Source organism: Heterocephalus glaber, unplaced genomic scaffold (assembly GCF_053883595.1).
Source record: "Heterocephalus glaber isolate CG9 unplaced genomic scaffold, H.glaber_assembly_v1.0 deba00001442, whole genome shotgun sequence".
NCBI classification, from domain to species: Eukaryota; Metazoa; Chordata; class Mammalia; order Rodentia; family Bathyergidae; genus Heterocephalus; species Heterocephalus glaber.
Genome location: NW_028258296.1, coordinates 29553070 through 29575806, shown reverse-complemented (window position 1 = coordinate 29575806; position 22737 = coordinate 29553070). Strand labels below are relative to the sequence as shown.

General features: G+C 37.0%; 1 protein-coding gene across 2 annotated transcripts in view; it reads right to left on the bottom strand.

Annotated features, from left to right (window-relative positions):
• Nucleotides 1-11676: 11676 nt before the first annotated feature.
• The window catches only part of Abcd3 (ATP binding cassette subfamily D member 3), an 82348-nt gene continuing 71287 nt past the window's right edge, over nt 11677-22737 (bottom strand). For both annotated transcript variants that reach the window (XM_087213159.1, XM_004841235.4), the window contains exons 20-23: nt 22490-22609; nt 17877-17981; nt 14082-14138; nt 11677-12358 (exon numbers count right to left, since the gene is read on the bottom strand). In XM_087213159.1, coding sequence (XP_087069285.1) covers nt 12281-12358; nt 14082-14138; nt 17877-17981; nt 22490-22609 — 360 coding nt within the window. In that variant the 3' untranslated portion in view covers nt 11677-12280. The remainder of the gene's footprint in view (nt 12359-14081; nt 14139-17876; nt 17982-22489; nt 22610-22737) is intronic.

Genomic DNA, 22737 nt, shown 5'->3' with positions numbered 1-22737 from the left:
TGGGCCCCACCCAGACCTACAGATCAGAACCTGCATTTTCCATATGATTATTATGTACACTAAAGTCTGAGAAACTGCTCTCTGTGGTTTCCTTAACTACTTAACATACTATTACTGATTTCCTGTACAAAGGCAGATGGGGGAAAGGGGATGGAGAGGGAGACAGACACCTCACCAAAAGATAGAATTGCACAGACTTGACAAGAAGATGCCATTTATTAAACCTGAATATCAGCAAGTTGTCAATACATGCCAAAGGTAAGAGCAGAGTCAGGATCATATCGCAAATACTGCACATTTCAGAGACAATACTTTGAGGACCTCTGCCTTAAACCACAGCTTTCTATAGACCAAAAGCTTTTCTTTGACTCCTTGGATCCAATGCACCATACTTCTGCCTATCCATCCTTTAAAACTGTTTGTTTTCTCACATGACAGATTTCCGTTGTTGGATTCTCACTGCATCCTTCCAACTTCCTTACAATAGTCCTTAATTTCTAGTATTGTATAAAATAGCCCCTTTTATAGAGTTTGATTTCTTGGCAAGAACCATGCTTGTGGATTTGGACTCATTCGTTATTCTAACATCTACGTGCTGGATTTTATTAAAATATGACAAGTATAACCTCAGTTCTTGTGGAGTGTACATATTTGTAAGGTAAAATATCAAACAAGTTGTATTAGTCAGCTTTCAGTCACTTTGACACAATACCTGACACCCACAACTTAAAGAAGTTTAATTCAGGTCACTGTTTCATTGAATTCAGTCCATCTGCTGGCTCCAAGGCAGAAAAGTCATGGCAATACAAAACTCTTTAGTTCACGGCAGCTGGAAAGCAGAGGCGGGGAACAGTGCTAGACAGCAAGGGGGCAGGACCATATACAGTATGCAAAGTCAAGCCATCATGGCCCACCAAAACACACCCAGAAGGGTGCTTTACTAACCCCCTCCATGGTTCCCAAGCCAATCAGGTTGACACAATTGAGCCTAAGCACCAGTCATTATAATAGCACATAAATGTTAAAATAGGGAAAGCAGAGTTGGTAAGCTCATATGGAGCCAACAGCTGAAGGACACACAGTTCACCTGGCAAAGTGGGGAAAGTACACAGAGTTCCAGGAAGAGGGAATGTCTGCACCATCAAAGAAGATTCTTGGGCATAGATAATGTAGAGGTCACTGTGTGTTTGATAAAATTTGGAATTTTGTGTTGTCTTGAGCATCCGAAGTCAGTCTTTTGGCAAACTGACTGGCTTAAAAAAGTGTGGCCAATTAATATACAGTGTATTTTTAAAAAGATTTTAATATCATTTAAATCTCGAATGCTAAATAAGCAATCTTTGCAGGAAAATACAAACTAAAGACTATGTACTTCCAGTTGAAAATGAAACACCTGAGATCTGCCCATGCCCTACCGAGGTCCTGAGTCACACGGAAAACACTGAATCACCCCGCTGCAGACAGGCAGCCACATGGTTCCACACTACAAAGATGCAAAGGACACCAGACCACCAGACCAAGGTAATGATCCCGCTCTTCCTGGCCTAGAGGTAGGCGTTTCTGAGCCATCCTCCCACTGCTCCTGGTACAGAGGAAGGGGCTTCCCGGTCACCATCCCTCCCACTGCTCCCAGCCCAGAGGAAAGGGCTTTTGGGCCACCTTCTGTCCCGCTCCTCCTAGCGCAGAGGAAGGGGCTTGCTGGCCACCATCCCTCCCACCGCTCCCAGCCCAGAGGGAGGGGCTTCTGAGCTGCCATCCCACTGCTCCTGGTCCAGAGGAACGGGCTTCCCGGTCACCATCCCACCCACTGCTCCCAGCCCACAGGAAAGGGCTTTTGGGTCACCATCCCTACTGCTGCTCATGGCCCCTGTCCCACCTCACTCAGCACAGAGGAGGTAATCTGTGCAAGCGCTAACAGCCCCCTGCCCCAGTCGAAATAAGAAAACACGTAAATAAGTCTCAAAACCAGACTTCCAGATCACCTACAGCAACCCCAAAGGGAAATGAGATGGAACACTCTGATACTCAACCACCTGGACCCACTGAACTGGCAACAAAAGGGGATCTGGAAAAAATGAAATCAGAAATAATTTCTCAGATAACAGGAGAAATTGTGCCCTTAGTGCAAGACATGATTAATAAATCTAGAGAGGAGCTCAGGAATATGATGGAATCCCAACATAAGAAACAAATGGAATCCATAAAACAGATGCAAATAGATTTCCAGGACATGAAAAACTCCATTGAAAGTCTACACAGCAGAATGAGCCAATGTGAGGACAGAATTTCAGATATAGAAGAGAAGACTGCAATTAGTGACCAGGAAAAGAAAAATTGCTTCAAAATTATAAGGGAACATGAGAAATCAATCCAGCAGCTGCTAGATGATGCAAAGAAGAATAACATAAGACTGATTGGGCTCAATGAAGAAACAGGAGAGAGTGCAGATGACATAAAAAATCTCTTCACAGAAATAATGGCAGAAAACTTCCCAAGCAGGGGAAAAGAGCTTGACATACAGATAAGTGAGGCATATAGGACTCCAAATAGCCTTGATCAAAAAAAAATCTACACATAGGCATATAATTGTTAAGATTCCAGAAACACAACAGAAGAACAAAGTTCTCCAAGCAGTCAGACAAAAGAAAGAAATCACATACAAAGGAAAGCCCATCAGAATCACAGCAGACTTCTCAACACAAACCATCAAGGCAAGAAGAGCTTGGAGTGACATATTCCAAGCCCTAAAAGAAAACACCCTCCAACCCAGATTGATGTACCCTGTAAAACTATCTTTCATAATCGATGGAGAAATAAGATACTTCCATGACAAAGAGCACCTTAGGAACTTTGTGAACACCAAACCAGCACTCCAAAGAATTTTACACAATATCCTAGGACCAGACATTGAGGATCACAACCCCAGGAAGCAAAGCAGAATGAACCCATCTAGCATGACAAGAAATTAAATGTAAAGGGGGAGAACTCAACAAAAAGAAAAAGTCATGGCAATGACGAGTCAATACGTTTCAGTTATAACCATCAACATTAATGGTCTCAATTCACCAATCAAAAGAAATAGACTGGCAGAATGGGTCAAGAAGCAAAATCCAACAATATGCTGCATACAAGAAACACACTTAATTCAAAAGGAAACTCATAGAATGAAAGTTAAAGGGTGGAAAACAATACTGCATGCGACAGGAACCCGAAAAAAAGCAGGAGTAGCTATCCTCTTGGCAGATCAAGTAGATTTCAAACCAACACTGATTCAGAGAGATGAAGAAGGACACTACATCCTTGTAAAGGGAAGAATCTAAGAGGAAGAGATGACAATCACAAATATCTATGCACCAAACACCAGTGCACCCAACTATATAAAACAAATACTAATGGACATGAAAAGTCATATATGCACAAATACAATTGTAGTGGGGGACCTCAACACCCTACTGTCACAAATAGATAGATCAACTAGACTAAAAATAAGTAATGAAATACTGGAAATCAATCGAACTCTTGAACAAATGAACTTAACAGATGTTTACAGAGTCTTCCACCCCACAAAATCAGAATACACATTCTTCTCAGCTGCACATGGGTCATTCTCAAAAACAGACCAAATACACACAGAACATGTTTAAGTAAAGGCAAAGAAATTGAAGTTATCCCCTGTATATTATCAGACCATAGTGTGATGAAATTGGAGATCCATAGCAAAAGAAACTCAAAAAATTTCATAAACACATGGAAGTTGAACAACACACTTCTGAATAACCAATGGGTCACAGAGGAAATTAAAGAAGAAATCAGACAGTTCCTTCAATTAAATGACAATGACAATACAACATATTGGAATCTATGGGACACAATGAAAGCAGTCTTATGAGGGAAATTCATAGCAGTGAATACACATATTAGGAAAACAGAATGAGCCCAATTAAACAACCTGATGCAGAACCTCAAGTTTCTAGAAAAAGAAGAGCAGGACGACCCCAAAGCTCATACAAGGGAGGAAATTATAAAGATCAGAGGAGAAATCAATGCAATGGAGACTAAGAGAATGATACAAAAAATCAACGAAGCCAAGAGTTGGTTCTTTGAAAGAATCAACAAAATTGACAAACCTTTAGCCAAGCTTGACAGAAAAAGGAAAGAAAAGGCCCAAATCCATGCAATTAGGAATGAAAAGAGTGAAACTACAACAGACCCAGCAGAAATCCAGAGGATCATCAATACCTACTTCCAGAACCTATACGCCAATAAGATGGACAACACAGAAGAAATGGACAGATTCCTAGATACAAATGAATTACCAAAGTTGAACGAAGACCTAAAAATTCTGAACAACCCAATATCAACCAATGAAATTGAAAATGTAATTAAAAACTAATCAACTAAGAAAAGCCCGGGCCCTGATGGCTTCACTGCTGAATTCTGCAAGACATTTAGAGAGGAAATGCTGCCACTACTGTTTAAACTCTTCAGTGAAATTGAAAGGGAAGCAATACTCCCAAATTCATTCCTGGAAGCAAGCATTACCTTGATCCCCAAAGCAGAGAAAGACCCAACTGAAAAAGAGAACTATAGGCCAATCTCACTAATGGACATAGGTGCAAAAATCCTTAATAAGATACTGGCAAATAGAATGCAGAAGATCATCAAGAAGATCATACACCCCGATCAAGTAGGATTCATCCCAGGGATGCAGGGATGGTTCAATATATGAAAATCAATTAATGTAATACACTCTATCAATAGAGCCAAGGACAAAAACCATATGATTATCTCCATAGATGCAGAAAAAGCATTTGACAAAATCCAACTTGCATTTATGATAAAAACCCTACAAAAAATTGGAATAGATGGTCTCTACCTCAAACTGATAGAAGCCATCTATGAAAAACCAACAGCCAATATCATACTAAATGGTCAAAAACTGAAATCCTTCACACTAAAATCAGGAACAAGACAAGGATGTCCACTGTCACCACTCTTGTTCAATATAGTTCTGGAAACATTAGCCACTGCAATTAGACAAGAGAAAGAAATAAAAGGAATAAAGATAGGTAATGAAGAAGTCAAATTGTCATTATTTGCAGATGACATGATACTCTATATAGAAGACCCCAAGAACTCCACCAAAAGTCTTCTAGACTTAATAACCAAATTCAGTCAAGTAGGTGGTTACAAGGTCAACACACAAAAATCAATAGCTTTCCTCTACACCAATGACAGACTCATTGAGAAATAGGGCAAATAATTCCTTTCACAATAGCATCCAAAAAACTGAAATACCTAGGAATCAACCTAACAAAAGAAATCAAAGACCTCTTCTCTGAAAACTATGGCACTCTGAAAAGAGAGATTGAAGATGATATCAGAAAATGGACAGACATCCCCTGCTCCTGGGTAGGAAGGATTAATATAGTGAAAATGGCCATACTTCCAAAACTGCTATACAGATTCAATGCAATTCCAATTGAGATCCCAGCAGTATACTTCATAGACCTCGAGAAAAAAATCCAAAAATTCATTTGGAGCAAGAAGAGACCCAGAATAGCAAAAGCAATTCTAGGTAACAGAGACATGGCAGGGGGTATCACAATCCCCAACCTGCAACTATACTACAAAGCTACTGTGATAAAAACAGCATGGTACTGGCAAAGAAACAGACCTGAGGACCAGTGGAACAGATTAGAAGATGCAGAAACAATGCCAGACACACTCAGCCATCTCATCTTTGACAAAAGAGCCAAACACCCTCACTGGAGGAAAGATAGCCTCTTTAATAAATGGTGCTGGAAAAATCGGGCTTCAACTTGCCAAAGATTAAGACTAGACCTCTATCTCTCACCATGCACTAAACTAAAATCAAAATGGATTAAAGATCTAAATATTAAAATAGAAACTCTGAACCAGTTGGAACAGAGGTCAGGTAGAACCCTTGAAGACATCGGTGTAGGAAAAGATTTTATGAACAAAACCTCAGTTGCCCGTGAACTAGCACAAACAATCAACAAATGGAATCTCTTCTTATTAAAAGGCTTCTGCACAGCAAGAGAAACCACCAGCAGTGTGAAGAGAGAATCCACAATGTGGGAAAAAATCTTCACCTGCTCTTCCTCAGACAAAGGTCTACTATCTCGAATCTATAAAGAACTTAAAAAGATCAGATCTCCCAAATTTAAAGACCCAATCCGAAAATGGGCATCTGAAATGAACAGACATTTCTCAGATAAAGAAGTAGAAATAGCAAATAAATACATGAAAAAATGTTCAACGTCACTGGTCATTTAAGAGATGCAAATGAAAACAATGCTGAGATTCCACTTCACTCCAGAAAGAATGGCTGCTATCATGAAATCAACCAATAACAAATGCTGGTGGGGCTGTGGGGAAGGAGGGACCCTGCTCCACTGCTGGTGGGAGTGTAGACTGGTGCAACCACTGTGGAAATCAGTATGGAGATACCTCAAAGAACTAGGACTGGAAGTCCCATTTGACCCCGCTATTCCACTGCTGGGGATCTTCCCCAAAGAATTAAAAGAATCATACCACAGTGATATATGTGCACCCATGTTCATAGCAGCACAGTTTGTAATAACTAAAACTTGGAAACAGCCCAAATGCCCATCAACTGGAGACTGGATCAAGAAAATGTGGTTTTTTAATAAAATGGAGTACTACTCGGCCATAAAAAATGAGAAATTAGAGACATTTATAGCTATGTGGATGCACATTGAGGCGATACTCTTAAGTGAAATAAATAGGACACACATGTAAATACGGAATAGTTTCTCTGGTGTGAGAAACTGAAAATCTAAATAAGGACTAAATGTATAATAGGTAATGTGAAGTAGGAAGAAAAGGCCATCATAGAGCTCTCAAGAGGCTCAAACACTAGGAATTGCCAGATAGGACAAAAGATAGAACGGGGGGTGTGGGGGGGTACAAGCTAAGAAGGGACAGAGGAAGGGAAAGAATACTGAAACTTCTCAATATTAAACCGGATATGCAAAAAATATGTCAGCAAAGGGGAAGGAAGTGGGAGGGCTAGGGGAAAGGATAGAAGGGAATGGGATTAATATGAGAAAATAGATAAACAGGAACAAAATCTTTGTAAATAGGGAGGACTGGAGGGATTGAAGGGAGGGCTGGGTAAGGGTGAAAAATAAGAACCAAGAGAGATTATGTAAAGGTGCAAATTTCCAATGATGAATGTCATTATATTGTATACCTAAAATGTACCAATGGTTAGAATGAATAATCGATAATGTAAAATAGGAAGTAAAGGTCCAAAGGGGTAGGGGTAGTGGGAGGGGCAGGGGAAAGGAAAGAAGGGAAAGGAAAAATGATGAGAAATGGAAAAAATGGAAATAAAGTCTTTGTAAATAGGGAAGGGTGGAGGGGGTGAAGGGAGGGCTAGGAATGGGGAAAAAATAAGAACCAAGATGCATCATGTAAAGGTACAATTCCCAATGAGAAATGTAATTGTATTGTATACCTACAATGTACCAATAAAAGAATTTAATACAAAAAAAAAGAAAGAAAATGAAACACCTTTTCCCTTCCTTTCCAAGACCCTGCAAGATACTATAAAAACTTAAAATGTTTAAATCCATAGAGACAAAAAGGAGACGTAATTACCCATACCTTTTGTGCCAACAAATAAAATGTGAAAAGAAAACTAAGTTGCCATCATAGAGCTCTCAAGAGGCTCAAACACTAGGAATTGCCAGATAGGACAAAAGATAGAACGGGGTGTGGGGGGGGACAACAAGCTAAGAAGGGACAGAGGAAGGGAAAGAATACTGAAACTTCTCAATATTAAACCAGATATGCAAAAAATATGTCAGCACAATGACTACTAAAATTTTAAGGGAAAATGATCTTGACATTAAATTTATCCCTGCTGAACTTGGAAAAAGTACAACCAAATGGGCTATTTTCAGACACACAAACCTTTTTGCCTTTCCAGGAAGCTACTGCAGAACAACACAGGACCCAGTGGAGAGTTCAGCATCAGGCCAACATCTTGGCCAACTGACAGCACCACCAAGTTCAGTACCAGAGGGAGGCGCCAGGAAGAACATCTCCAGAAGGTAACAGAACATCCATAATGCAGGATTGTCTGTTATGATATTTACAGCAGTTAGGACAAAATTTTTAAAAAGGAAATCAGACTCTAGAGGAGAGAAAGAAAGGAACATTGTTCTCTACTCAGGTCTACAGTGAAAAATGTAACAATATTACATATCCCTCAGCAAGTAAATTGTTAAAACAATTTAACTAGAACTTCTACTGTATTCTATTGGTTACAGAAGTAGTCTATAGATAAGCCAGAGATTGCCCCATATTCACTTCTTCATACTAAGCAAGGACCATTAGCCCAAGGGCCATCATATACATTCAAATTCTCACAAAATAGTGCCACACCTTCTGGAAGGTCTTGGCAATAAGCCCCAGACTCAATTTGTTGATGCATAAATAAAGCACTCAGAAGCCAAAAAATCTCAAAAGGGTAAGTTTCTGCAGAAGGGTGTGCTACACCCCTAAGGTGTGATAACAAGCACACAGAAAGGCAGCAAAAGGCTCCTTTTATACCCTAACACATAAGAAGCAGCTGAATTTTTTCCCTACTGGCTGGGTTTAAGTTTTACAATCTATCCCAATTGGCTAGTCTAGGTAGTGTGAAGGGAGGGCTTGAAGGGTTGCTGGGCAGGGTTGCTAAGGGGAGTTGGGGGCACATGCCAGTGGAGCAGAGTGGGAGAAGACAGCCTAGGGTTAACTAGTTGAAGGTGGAGGTACTCCAAGAGCCTTTGACAGAAAAGACAGGACAGGACAGGACAGGACCACAGTTTCTCACAGAGAGATTTCTCCTCTAATGTAATCCTCATTTTAAAAAGATGTAAAGATTTCTGCAGTGCAATAATGTTCTATTTCTTGATTGTGGTGGTTATTAATGTGCACAATTTTTTTTTTGGTACCGAGAATTGAACTCAGGACTTTGAGCTTGCCAAGTAGGTGCAGCACAGCTGAGCTACATCCCGCCCCTATTGTGTATCTTTTCTTAAAACTTCACTGAGCTTAGGTTTATGATCTTTTCTACACATATATTACACTGTAATAAAGTGTTTACAAGTTGTAAAAATGATATAACTCTATGGGAAGAAATGTATCAAGAACAAAGGTAGGGCTGGGGATTTAGCTCAGTGGTTTTGCTGCCTGCTGCGCAAGCGCAAGGACCAGAGTTCGATCTCTGGTACCAAAAAAAAAAAAAAAAGGTAGCAGGGAAATGTCTGAAATTCAATTGAGAGGCATATTGACAATATAGGCATATTGCTTAAAAAATAAGAACGACCTTAGCTAACAGTAAAAATGATTCCCCTTAGGGGTGGGAGTGAACTGTTTTTTTCAGTTTTGGTCTTTAGATTCCTTTAAAAAGTAACATACACATATTTTATTTAAAAAGTAAAAAAAAAATTGCAAATAATAACTTATTGATGCAGGTCTTTTGAAAAAGTAAACAGCTTCCTACAATTAAAATGTTAAATTCACTTTTAGCACAAATTATGGTTTAAACAAAGTTTAAAAAGTATGAGGAAATAACAGCTGCTATATCACCATTTTTAAGGCAAATATTAGAAGAGGGGGAAAGAAGCAAACCCTAGACATAGTTTTTTTTAATGCAGGCATAGCAAATCACCATGGTTGTTTGCATACTGTTATGATTTAGAACTAAAATGTCTCCCAAAAGTCTCATGTTCAGAGGCGGGGCTTCTGAAAGGTGACTGGATCATAGGGGTGCTATGCTCATCAGTGGATTAGTCCATTGATGAGTTCATAGTTGACTGTGCTGTTCAGGGGTGGGGCCTGGTTGGAAGAGGCAGGTTACTGAGAGTATGACTTGGAAGCATGTATTCTTGTCCCCATTTCCTCCTTTCCTTCTCTGCTTCCTGGCCTCCGTGACCTGATCAACTTTCCTCTGTAAGACCCTTCCACCAGATTGTTTCTACTTTAGAGCCAATGAACCATAGACTTAATCTACTGAAACCATGTGCCAAAATAAACTCCTGTGTATGTTGTGTTTGTTGGTTTGTGTATGTTGGATACTTTGTCCCAGCAACAGGAAAGCTAGCTAATACACACATTTATTTTCTCATATAAAAGTAGAAACTTAGGATACAGATATATTTTGTTTGGAGAATGCTGTCCACAGATTAAATTTCTTATTCTTCATTCTCAGATTTTCCAGTGTATTTGTGGAAGATGTCCATAGCAATGATACAGAGAAAGATGTGCCATGGTCATATTCTGGAAACACTAGATTTACTATAGGCCTTCACAGAACCTCATTAGGTTAATGGGCACTAGTAATTCTCCAGAAGGATCTTCCTCTTCTACTCAAATGGTGAGGTACCTTAATAGAAGTTAAATTTTTAAAAAATCTCTCATTTTTGAAGGAAAGAATCCATTAAAGAAGAAATTATGAAGCAGCTAAGAGAATGCTTCATTAGCTGGTTTAGGGTAACCTGGAAATCTGAAAATCTGCAATTTCTCCATCCCTTAAAACCTTTCCCATGACTAATAATATTTTGTAAGGTCTCCTGGTTATTTGGTGAGCACTTGTGAGGTCCGCTGAAGATTTTCTGGGCTTTTCTAAAAGGAATGCATTCACTTAAAAGCCACATTTGATAAAACCTTTTTGAGACACTGGGTGGTAAATTTGTTTTTGAATGTGAATTTTTATATTTTTCAAGTTAAGATTGTATGAATTATTTATAAATTAGTATTTAGAGATCAGAAAAAAGAACAAGCAAAGGTTATATAGGGTATCTGATTTTGTTTAATCTGAACAAAAAATAAGTATACAAGTTTGCCAGAGAGAAGTGATAAAAATTGAATGTTATGTATTGTGGAATCAGTACAGTTTACTTCAGTAGCTAGTGATTCTTAGTTAATTCTGCAAAAAAACAAAATCAGTTATGATGAAACAAGAATATAAAATGCCCCTTTCTGAAGTCCAGCTTAATAAAACTGATTTAGTATCTAACTGATTATATTCAGACTCAGTTCTCCTTGTGCAAATAAACATGCAGTCATGAGTGGTGGTTTGGTAAGCTGAAACTAATTTCTTTTAGGACAATTCAACATGATAACCCAAATATAAAAATGTTATTCAAAATTCACAGAGATAAACCAGTGCCTAGGCAACATAATTCATCCATGTGCCTAATAATTTTTAACATTTTTAAAAAACATATAATCACAATCAAAGACAATGATTACATTGCACACACAGTGCAATGCTTCATGTAGTGCATTCCTATGGCTTATCTGGAGTTTAAAACCATATAATCGGGCCGGGGGTTTAGCTCAGTGGTTTCGCCCCCTCTGCGCAAGCACAAAGGCCTGAGTTCGATCCCCGGTACCAAAAAAAAAGAAAAAAAAAACCATATAATCAACACACTTCTAATGAATCGGCTTCTGACACACATAAATCTGTCCAATTCTTTTACAAAATCTAAAACTCTTGTAAGACCTTGAGCTTGACTTCGTGTTTCACTATCCCAAACATTAGGAAGATTGTGACATGAAGTAATCATCCCTTCTAAGCAAGACTGTACATATATTTTAATTATATCACCACAAAGAACTCTCAAAACAATTCAATCCTGTTGACTGAGAAGAGCACATTTATTATTCAGCTGAAGAAAATCCAAATGACTTTCCTGGAGTCAAATGCACCCCAAAGCATATATAAGGAATGGGTATAACTGCAGCAGCTAAAGAAATATACCACTGCATAATAAATGTTATTAGGCAAAGATGATTTGGTTGGTTCCCACTACCATGGGACACAAGAAAATGAAACTCAAGACTCTTTTGTTAGAACAGGACAAGTAATGACCCCAGTTTTAAATAGGGTTCTTCATTGAAGGAAAAGATGGAGCCATAGAAGTCAAATTAGCTGACTTCAAATGGTTTACATCCCAGGATAAATCAGGTTACATTGATTTAAGCCCAATTTAATTTAGGCAGGTTTTTAACCACAAGAATAAGGACATTCTTAGTACATATTAATAATTAAACCAACATATACACAATTAGCAATATCCTATATAATATTAAATGTTTTAATGTGTTCTCAATTATTCTTTAGTTAATTTTTGTTTTTTAAAAAAAACAAGTTTAATTTTACAATGTTCTTTGTATTTCTAAGCATATTCTGCTATTATTTTATTTCACTGAAGCAGGTACAGTTTTCTGGATTTCTCTAAGAACCAAATTCAACTGTATCTTCTGTGATCTGTTTGAATTCATAATTGCCTCTGCCATCCATATGCAGGTAGTACTATGGGAAGGAAGGGGAAAAAATAGTTATCTCAGGATTTCCCTTTAGAAGAATGAAATACAGGTTTTCCTGTTCTTTTTAGGGAACCAAATCCATATGCATCCCACAAATTAGAATGCTTCTGTTAATCTTGGACCAACAACCTGAGGTATGAGTACGTGGGCCTGTGCTAACTCCTTGATTGCTCAGTAGGCTAGATTTCATTCTTTTAAAACCAATTTCCAACAACTACTAGAGGACTAAGAACAAAAGTTTAAGGGTTACTGGTCTTGAGGAAAAAAGATCTCAACTCTTTGAATAACCCAGGAAGAGAAAAAGGATTATAGTAATGGAAGCAAAAAGCATGGGAAATAGGAGAAGATAAAAAGAGAATTAAAAAGGAAAAGAAAAGAACAGAAATGAAAAGAGAATAAAAATAAACAGAAAAGATGAAGGAGAAAAAAAATTTTTAAAAATAAAACCAATTTCTTAGGTCAGCTCAGAAATTTTAATTCAAGGATTTTTATTAAAAAGAAGAAAAAGAGCTATGGTATATAAAGTGCTTATATACCTACTCTGAAGACAATTAGTACAGCAGTCACAAAGACCTGTTTTTATTTAGTGACTTTATTCACAGAAAGACTTGTTTTTCCGTTTTCTATATTACTTAGCTATTTTGGCCCTTAACATTCCAGTGCTTTGTCCCTCTCACATTATTAGCTTGGTGGTAATTTTGGTGTGTGTTCATGCCTTCAAAAGAAGAGTAAAGGTGAAACTTAAGACCTTTCACTGTCCTATAACTGTAATGTTTATGAATGTCCAAGAACATAAAAAGACTTGGACATTTTAAACTTCTCTGATTTCTAGTTACTCAATTTCTCATTCAATTCTTGAAAATGAATACATTATGATATGCCATAAGATAATAAAAGCTATCTTTAAAAGCCTAATCAGGTATGTATTCTGTAGGACAAGATACCTTCACTACTGTTTGTTTTTTTTTCAAACCCCTTTTAACTAAAATTTCTATATAATTTAGGAAGGAAGTTAAGAAAAGAAGGAAGACAGAGAAAAGATAGATGAATGAGAGAGAGAGAGAGAGAGAGAAAGGGGTGGGGGGAGAAAATACAGTGAATTAAGCTGAGTTTACTTTCAGGTTTTGAGTATTTTACATGAAGGGAAAATAACTGCCATACTGAGAATGGCACACTGCTGGAGGCCTAGAAGAAACAAAACTTCTGCATGAATGTTAACCTTGCTATATAATGCCTTTGTACTTATAGTGGCTACCTAATGAACTCTACCTTATCACAGTGCAATGGCAAACACAGTTACTCAATTTCCCCCCTTGTAATCCTGACTTCTACTAAAACACCCCTAAATTTTTGGCCATTCTTCTCAGGTTTTTATTCCCTCTGTCAATACTAATAAGGAAAAGTTTATTTGTATTATATTTGTGATAATATTAGGCAAATCTTACAATAGTTATACAATGGCCATTCTCTAACATCTCTGATATATAACTACAGATTGTTTATAGGAATTGTAGCAATCAAAAATGACAACTACAACAAAGTTTAAAAAAGTTCTACTATATTTTATAAAACTGAAGTAAAATCACCTTTTTTCCTTAAGGTATGTTTATAAAGGGACTATTTGCCATGAAATCTGAAATCACATTCACTTAATTCACAGAATTAATAAAATAAACTTTCACCAGACCGTACACAGAAGAAATACAAACCTCATGATGTTTCCAAAGAGATTTTCTATGTGACACTGTGAAGAGGGTGATGCCAACCTAATGAAAAGCAAATAGTTTAGGTTTATATCAATAATGTGAGTCACAAATTAAACCTGTACATATTCTGCTAAAACACTTCAAGGCCTATACTTAAAGATCAATGTCAAAAAGAAAAAAACTCGTTACAAATGTTTATGACAATGGAAAGCACAGGGCACTGACCATGCAATAAAAGCTAATAGGTACTAGTATTGAGTACATTACTTTGGAGGAGACAGAAAATATATCTCCCAGCACATTTCTCATTTATGGTGAAAAGTAATATTAGGACAATAAAAATAACAAAAGGTTGGGCCAGGGATTTAGCTCAGTGGTGCCTCTGCCTGCCTCACAAGCGCAAGGTCCCGAGTTCGATCCCCAGTACCAAAAACCAAACCAAAAAAACCCCAAAAAACAAAAAACCAAAAGGTCAAAATCAGGAAAAATTAAGTCAGATCAGATAGCATTGTCTATGGACAACTTGGTTCTCAAGCATGGGGTCATAATCTCCTATTGGAAAGTCTTATTTCCAAATGTTTTCTGGAATTTAGATTTTGGAAATGTATTATTTAACAACTGAAGGTTCAGGAGCAAAATTCTGAAATTAAACTATGAATGTTTCTGCAGCAACATATATAGTCACTGACATTAAGTGAGACTGTAAATACAGAGTTTCAGTATCTTTTGTTAGGTCAGGTCTTGTTACCCAATGAACTTGCTACAAAATTATGAAAAATCTTTTGGTTTTAAGGGGTTCTAGATTTCATACTGCAAATAATGATTTCTAGTTCTGTTCTTTAAATTTTCAGGAAAATAAACACAGCTGCAGTTGCTCTGAATCAGTGGTTTTCAACCAACAGATGATTTTGTCCCTCAGAGGACATCTGGCAATGTGTGGAGACATCTTCAGTTGTCACAACCGAAACCACTACTGCCATCAAATGTGTAGAGGCCAGAGGTGCTGCTAAACATACTGCAATGCACAAGACCACCCCCGCCACCGCTTACCTAAGAATTACCCAGCCAGAATGTCAACAGTGCTGACCGCAAGAAACCCTGCTCCAGGTCACTGTTTCTCAAGGCTTTCAAACGCATGCTTAGGGTTTCCAGCACATGTCTACCATAATTTCTGAATTTTATTTTCATTCTGATAATTTAAAAAAATTAGCCTAAGCATATTCTGGAACATTTCTACCATGAGATTTCAGTGGCCAAATTTGTGCCTGTACTTTTGTTGGCCCAAAATAATATCACTTACAACTTATAATGTTGTTAAGTTTGGCTGCCTTGTGAAAATTGGTTAGGAATTGTACAATAAGGTATTATCAGCATTAATAAAACATACATTTCAACTGTACAACAATTATCTGATTTTTTGAAAGCTCACTTCAGATATTACTTTTCAGCTCATACTTCTATAATTGAATTAGACCTCTAATTAATGTACGCATTCCTTATATTAGAATTAAGTCAAACTATAAAAGTAAACTGTAAGAGCTGAACCTCAGATTCTATCTTTCCATATTTAAACCCCATGCCAGTGGCTTAGTTTAAGCAAAAGAGCATCCTATCAGTCTGTTTAATGCTACAAATTCTAAACTGTGGGAGTGAGTGCACAGGTGTGGGTGTGTGTATTACTGGGAGTATAACCTAAGGCTTTCAGACTGAGCTACATCTCTAGTCCTTTTCATTTATTTATTTTTGAGACAGGGTCTCATTAAGTTGCTAAGTTGTCTAGGCTGGGCTCAAATTTGTGATCCTCCTGCCTTGGCCTCGCCGAGTGCTGATCGTATGTCCGTGCCATCATGCCTGGATTATAAAGAGAACTTTTATTTTTTTGTAGTACCGGGGATTATACCCAGGGCCTTGTACATGCTAGGTAAGTGCTCTACCACTGCTACATTCCCAGCCCCTAAATTGTGTTTTAAGTTTGTTTATATTTAATTTGTAAATGTATACTGGTTTTTCAGTTATACAAGAGCTCTAAGCTTAAGGAATTCACACCTCATTTTGTTTGTATTTAAGTGCTATTAGTGTAATATCATTTAAATTATCACTGGGGACCTGTCTAAATTTTCTTCCTAAGTGAAATTTGTGGTTTATAGAATTTACAGAATTTCATGTACAGCCTAAATATCCACAATATGATCAAATACAAGTTTATTAATGTATTATAGTAAAGGATACTCTGTCATTAATCCCCATTAAAATACTCTCCCTCACTTTGAATAGCCTTATCCCATTGATCTTGCTGCTTTCTGAAGAAGTTCTGGAAGTCCTCTTTCATGTCTTCAGTTGTTCTATGTCTCAATATCCTGAATGGATTCAAAGCACTTAGCCTATATGGTCATTTCGACTTTGAGAAACAGCCAGAATTTGCACAGTGCCAGATTCAGAGAATAAGGTGGGTGAGGACATACTGTAATGTTTTTATTTGACAAAAATTGCTATAAACTTTGCGAATCGATTCAGGACACAGATACAGCCATGAAAGGACATTCACGAAAGATGACTTTCCGAACTGCTTCAGAGAGTAGCAAGACTAATGAGATAATTATGTTTGAAGTGATGGGGAGTACTTTGAGGGAGGTTAGTGGCAATGTCTTCTACTTCAATAAATTTCATTTTTAAACATTCATCATATTTTCTGATCCCATCTTGTATAAGGAAATAACATTTCAAAACTACCAGTGAAAAGCCTCTAAATTCAATACAGACTACATGATTATATATATGAGGGACTTCCACAAATGTCTCTCATACCTATATAATTGAAAACCAAAATGGACAAATGTATAAAATATTATACATTACCAAAATTAATTCAAGAATAAAAATAAACCAGTAGTAACAATCCTCCTACAAAAAAGAATGCACCAAAGATAGTGTAACCCCGTCCTTTTACCAGGGCCTTTCAGACTTTTATGTGCATTTATAGTGCCTGGGAAATTGTTCATAAGCAGATTCTAATTCAGCAGGGCCTGGAGACTGAGCATCTCTAACAAGCTCCCCGAGTCATGCTGGTGTGCCTGGTCTGTGACCACACTCCGAATTACGGATTCACTTCATACATAATTATGTAACATATACATATATATGAACTACGACCTTTTATATTTATTGTAAACTCCTCCCAAAAAGTACAAAATATTAAAACAGTTCTGTACCTCATTGACTTACAAACTATAAAATGATACACTACTCTTATTCTCCAAATTTAATGAGAGTATATGTAAGATTATAGTGACAATTCCTCAACTTAAAAAAAAAGGCAACTGAGACTAGTGAACACTTAAACAACGTCAGTGGAGAGAGCTACACACTTATCTACCAAAAAGAAGTTTGATAAAATACTGCCCAGGCCAAACAATATAATGGATAAGTTAAAAATGCCAAATGATTACTGTTGAATTTTCCTGATTAAAAAAACAAATAATAGTTAGATACAGTTAAGAGAACTAAAAAATATTAGTTTATTAACTCTAAGTAATGAGTTAAATGGGAAATAAATTTAAACATGCTTCACATCTATGAAATAGCTAAAGAGGATTAGTTACAGAATGCATTCATAATTCATTTTCTTTTATTCCTATTAATTGCCAGTTTAAAATCTTTATTAAAACAAGAAATCATCTTCTGATAGTAATTTTGTAACTTAGTAACTTGCAATCTTCTCTTCAGGTAGATATTTGTTTGAACTCAGGGTAAATGGTAAAGGAGACACACATCTTTCAGCTGAGAACCTGTCACACTTACCTTTCGACAATGGCTGTAAATATAGCCTTCCACATCCACACTAACTGCACTTGTGCATTCATCCAAAATGGCAAACTGGGGTTTATGATAAAATAATCTTGCCATCTAAAGCATAAAAAGAAATACTTTATGTAAATACAAGCAGACCTAAAATAAATAAGATAAACTGACTATATTCAAATATACATTTTGCAGTCATATAAAGCTAAAATACAAAAATTATTCTAACAACAAAAAAAATCTACCCCCCAGAAATAGAAATAATACAAATAAACCTATTTTTATTGTCATCCCAAACAAAGGGGAAAAATACAGTATGTGGGAAATATTTATGGCTCAAGAGTAAAGCAAAACTGATGTGAGATGGAGGGTTTTTTTTGTTTTTGGTACTGGGGATCGAACTCAGGACCTTGCGCTTGCAAGGCAGGCGCAGTGCCACTGAGCAAAATCCCCGGCCCAATGAAGTTGAATTTTAAAATAGTGTTCAACTTCACTAAACAAACAAGATTAGAGAGCATGTATTTTTATCAAATCTTGGAATTCAAATGATAGATGGCTCCAGTGTAAAAAAGGTCTCTGTTTCTAAACATTTTGTTGCTTAAGTAATGATACCACTTGTATTTGCACTAGTACTTTTTTAGTGCCCTTATGTCTCTCTTGTTAATACTGGGTATGTTCATTTTGTAAAGTGTCTGTCAATTTTATAAATAAAAATTAATATTAGGATTTTTAGAGCTACTCTTTATCAGGAGTGTTGAACATTTTCACACATTTACTTTCCATATGTATTTCATTTTCTGGAAACTGTATACACTGATCCTTTATATTCCAATTTGTCATATGCTCCCAAGAATCTCCAAGTTATACAACCAATAGATGTGTTCCTATCTCTACCTAATTTTTCTTCTCAGCAACATTCTACTCAGAGAATCACTCCTTCCTTCAGAAAGTGACATAGAAAACACTGAGAGGCCTTGCACTTCATAGGCTGCTCTTTCTCAGTTTCTTTTCCAGCACTTTTGTCATCTACTTGACCATTAAATGTGGGGGTTCCTCAGGGCTACTTCCTATCTTCCCTTCTCTTTTTTCCTATACTTTATGACTGATGAATGATCTCATCCAATCTTATGACTTCAAATATTATTTATATTCTAAAAGTTCCTAATATATATCTCTTATCCATACTTTTATTTCCAGATTGATATTTTATATATATATATATATAAATTCCTATTTGACTTTTCTCCTTGTATATCTCACAGGACTCTCAAACTTTAAGTTTAAAACTCAGAGGCATTTTAGATTTTCTCTCTAAAGTCCATTCCTCCCCTAATTGTCAACATTTCAGAAAATGGCACTATAAAAGCATTAATCACTCAAGCTAGGGGAAGTCCTCTTCTATCCTTCCTTTCTCCTCCTCTTACTTAATGCCTCCCCCTACTTTTGGTCTACTCAAGTAAGAACTGTGGGGTTGAAAGTTCACCCACTTTTCCCCATTTCCACAACCATGCCCTTAGCCCAGAACACATGCATCTCTTGGCTAGAAGAGCACAAATTTTAGTGTCCTACTTAATCTCTACTCCTCTTCTACTCTATTTACCATGGAAGCACAGACAAATTGTCAGAAATGTAAATCAGAGAATGTAACTCTGACTTAAACTTCTTCAAGAATTACTACACATGTCATTCTTCCCGTATGTGCCAGATGCCTGACTTTGCTCTTTACTATTTCCAATTTCTGCTTAATGTCATCTTCTTAGACAAGCATACCCTGGTCCATGCATTCCAAACCACATGGGCCCCTTATGTAACTGTAGTACTGCATATATGGTAAATGGTATGTCTGATTTTTCTACTCACAAGGCTCAAAGACTCACAAAAGTAGAGACCATGATTTCATCACTACGGTATACTCAACACTTACATATGGATAACATTCAAATATTTGATAAATCAATGGCTAAACATCTTTCCTGGGGTTCAAATCTATTTGTGTGAGGTAAGGGAAGCGAAGCAGCAGGTATATACTACCAAACTCAACTCTGCAGAAAAAAGGTACAGGCCACAGGAGACCTTTGTTAAAGAAGAGTTTGCTTTTTATACAGAAAGATCTGGAAATAATCTTTTTGAAAGAGAAGAACTAGAAAAATTAAATTCAGATGGAGCCTAAAAAAGGGTACAAAACTGAAGAAAAGGGGTGTAATAAAGTCAGAGGAGGGAGAATCCACGAAAACCGACAGAGGAGCCTCTCCTAAGAAGGATGACATGTCCTCCATGGCTAGTGGAAGCAGAGTGGGAAGGACAGACCAATGCAAAGTCAATTAGAAGGAACTATTATGCCCCTTTTTTGTGTTCCCATGGTACTCTATGCATACCTTCATCACCATACTTATGCGGAAATGCTCTCAGTGTGTCTCTCTCTTTTACTATGTGGTCAGTTATTTGACTCCACAATATAAGAACACTTTAAAATGAGTAAGTATATGAACAGTAGAATCATACTGTTGCTTGCACTTGGTAAGCTGACATCCTTCACCCTTTGCAGGCTACTTAACTGTTTAATTCCCTCTGTAAAATGAACATTCACAGTTTTTCTCTTACAGGACTACAGTAAGGATTAAATTTGAAAACTTGTGGAATATGCTTGGTAAATTGCCCATCATCTATTAAGCATTCAAAATATAGCTGTCATATAATTGAAATAATAGCTTCTCTTTTTTTCTTTAAATATAAAGAGTAATTCTGCTCATAGTGGTAGAGTAAGCAATGGGGTAAAATTTGGTAGTTTAAATGAGATAAAAGTAAAACTAAGTAAGATGACTTAAGTAAGCCAAGCCAAGCTGTAAGCCCCTCCAAGTCTGGAAACCACCCATGTGTGTTGGCATGTGTGGTGGTATCATTCTCTTTAGCTATGCTCAGAAGCCTCAGAAGAAAAATGCCAAGGCAAAGAAATGCTCTTAGGTATCATGGAGAAATAAAGGTAGGAAAGGAAAAGTGGCATATCCTTTTTCACCCCTTCAAGAACATCTCTGGACTATCTCCTGTATGCCAGGTTTGGGACTGTGCCTTTGTCCTGGACAGAAAAGGGACACAGTCAGAAGGGGACAAAGAAAAGCAAATATTCTAGAGAGCTCAGTGAGGGTAAAGAAGGGGAACAGTTATCAATTGAAGGTAAAAGAAAATTGATTATAAAAAAATTTTTAAAACAGAAGTATCTATGGTGCGAGGGTTTAGTCTTTTCTATCATATATATTTTTTCATAATTCAAAATAAGAAAATCCACTACTAAATAGGAACAGCAAGAACAAAGGAGAAGAAAAGATGACTTTTGGTATGATATGTAAAATATCCCAAATTACAACAGCTGAAACGACCCTGTCTGATGGAGGTTTGGCCCAAATAGGTGCAATGGAGATAAGGAAAATTTCACTTGAGTCAACAAGGGACAATGAGAGAGAACAGGTCAGACAGTCCGCTCACACAATGAAGGCTACATAATGTACTGGTTAAGAGCAGAGCTCTCATGTCAGACCCACCTGCACTTAAATCTCACTTCTGCCTTTTAGCTGTGTGGCATTAGGAAACTGCTTACACTCTTTAAGTCTTTACCCTTATCTGTACCTTACCTCCCAAGATCTTCCTCTCATCATTATCCCAGTGCACTTTCTTTGTAGCTACTTGTAGCTTTTGTTTTTCTTTTGTCTATATACTACTGTTAGTTGAGAATATCTGAACTCCTAATTAGATTGTAAGGGTGGCACAGCACCTGCCTGGCAAGTGTAAGATCCTAAGTTTGATACCTGATACCAAAAAAAAAAGATTGTGAGGGCAGGACCCAAAACAGTGCTTTGCAGAGAGCTGATTCTCAGCTAATACTGCAGAAAGTACACTATCTGATAAAATTTTTTCACTGTTGAAATAATAAATAGTCTTATTTCCCTACATTTGTGTTGAAACTGTTGACTGGGCCTCCCTGTATCCAACAGGTACTCATTCCCTTTCATGTCCTTAATTCAAATCCTGACTCTTCTTACCCAAAAGTTCCTTTGTTTGACTTGTTTTAAACCAATCTCACTCTTACATATTGTTTTAGGTGGTTAGGCCTTTCAAGTCTATTCTTCCTAAATACTGTGTCTTCTTTACCCCAACTTTTTACTTTGACAATGTTCAATCCCACAAACATACCCCGAAAGAACAGTAAAATGAACACATACACTCTTTACCTAACTTCCCCAATACTATCTCCAGCTACTTCAGTAAGAACAGCCTGAAAGAAACAGAAGAAGTCTTTGCAGAGAAAAGAAACTGAATAAGATCTTATAATCCAACCAGGATTACCATACAGCCCAAGGCCAACCTTTACAGAAGTGGACTGACAGTGTATAACTAGATTTGAAGGTTTTCCTGTCACAGGTATGGTGACATTATGAATAAATTTTCCAAAATTCCAATTTATATGTGAGTTAAACATTTCTAAGCACTTTTATTACCATTCAAAGTAATCTATACTGTAACATAAAAGATAAATATCTGTGTTTTGATGAATCAAAATGCTGTACTGAGTGACTTACGTAAGCAGTTACATTTTGTAGAAGTCTTTAGAATTTACTTACTGCCATTCTTTGCTTTTCTCCTCCACTGAGTACATCCATCCAGTCCTGAACACTGTCCCAGGCCCCTTCTCGTTCAAGAATATGGCCCAGCTGCACGTTGTCCAAGTACTCTTTTAGTACCTTTGAGGAAACAAAGAAAATCAAGCTTATAAACTAATATTCTTTATTTTGCTTTATTTTTTAAATTAGAATTTCTATAATTCCATTGCCAATACCACTTAAAGAGGTACTTTTCAGAAAAGACTGTG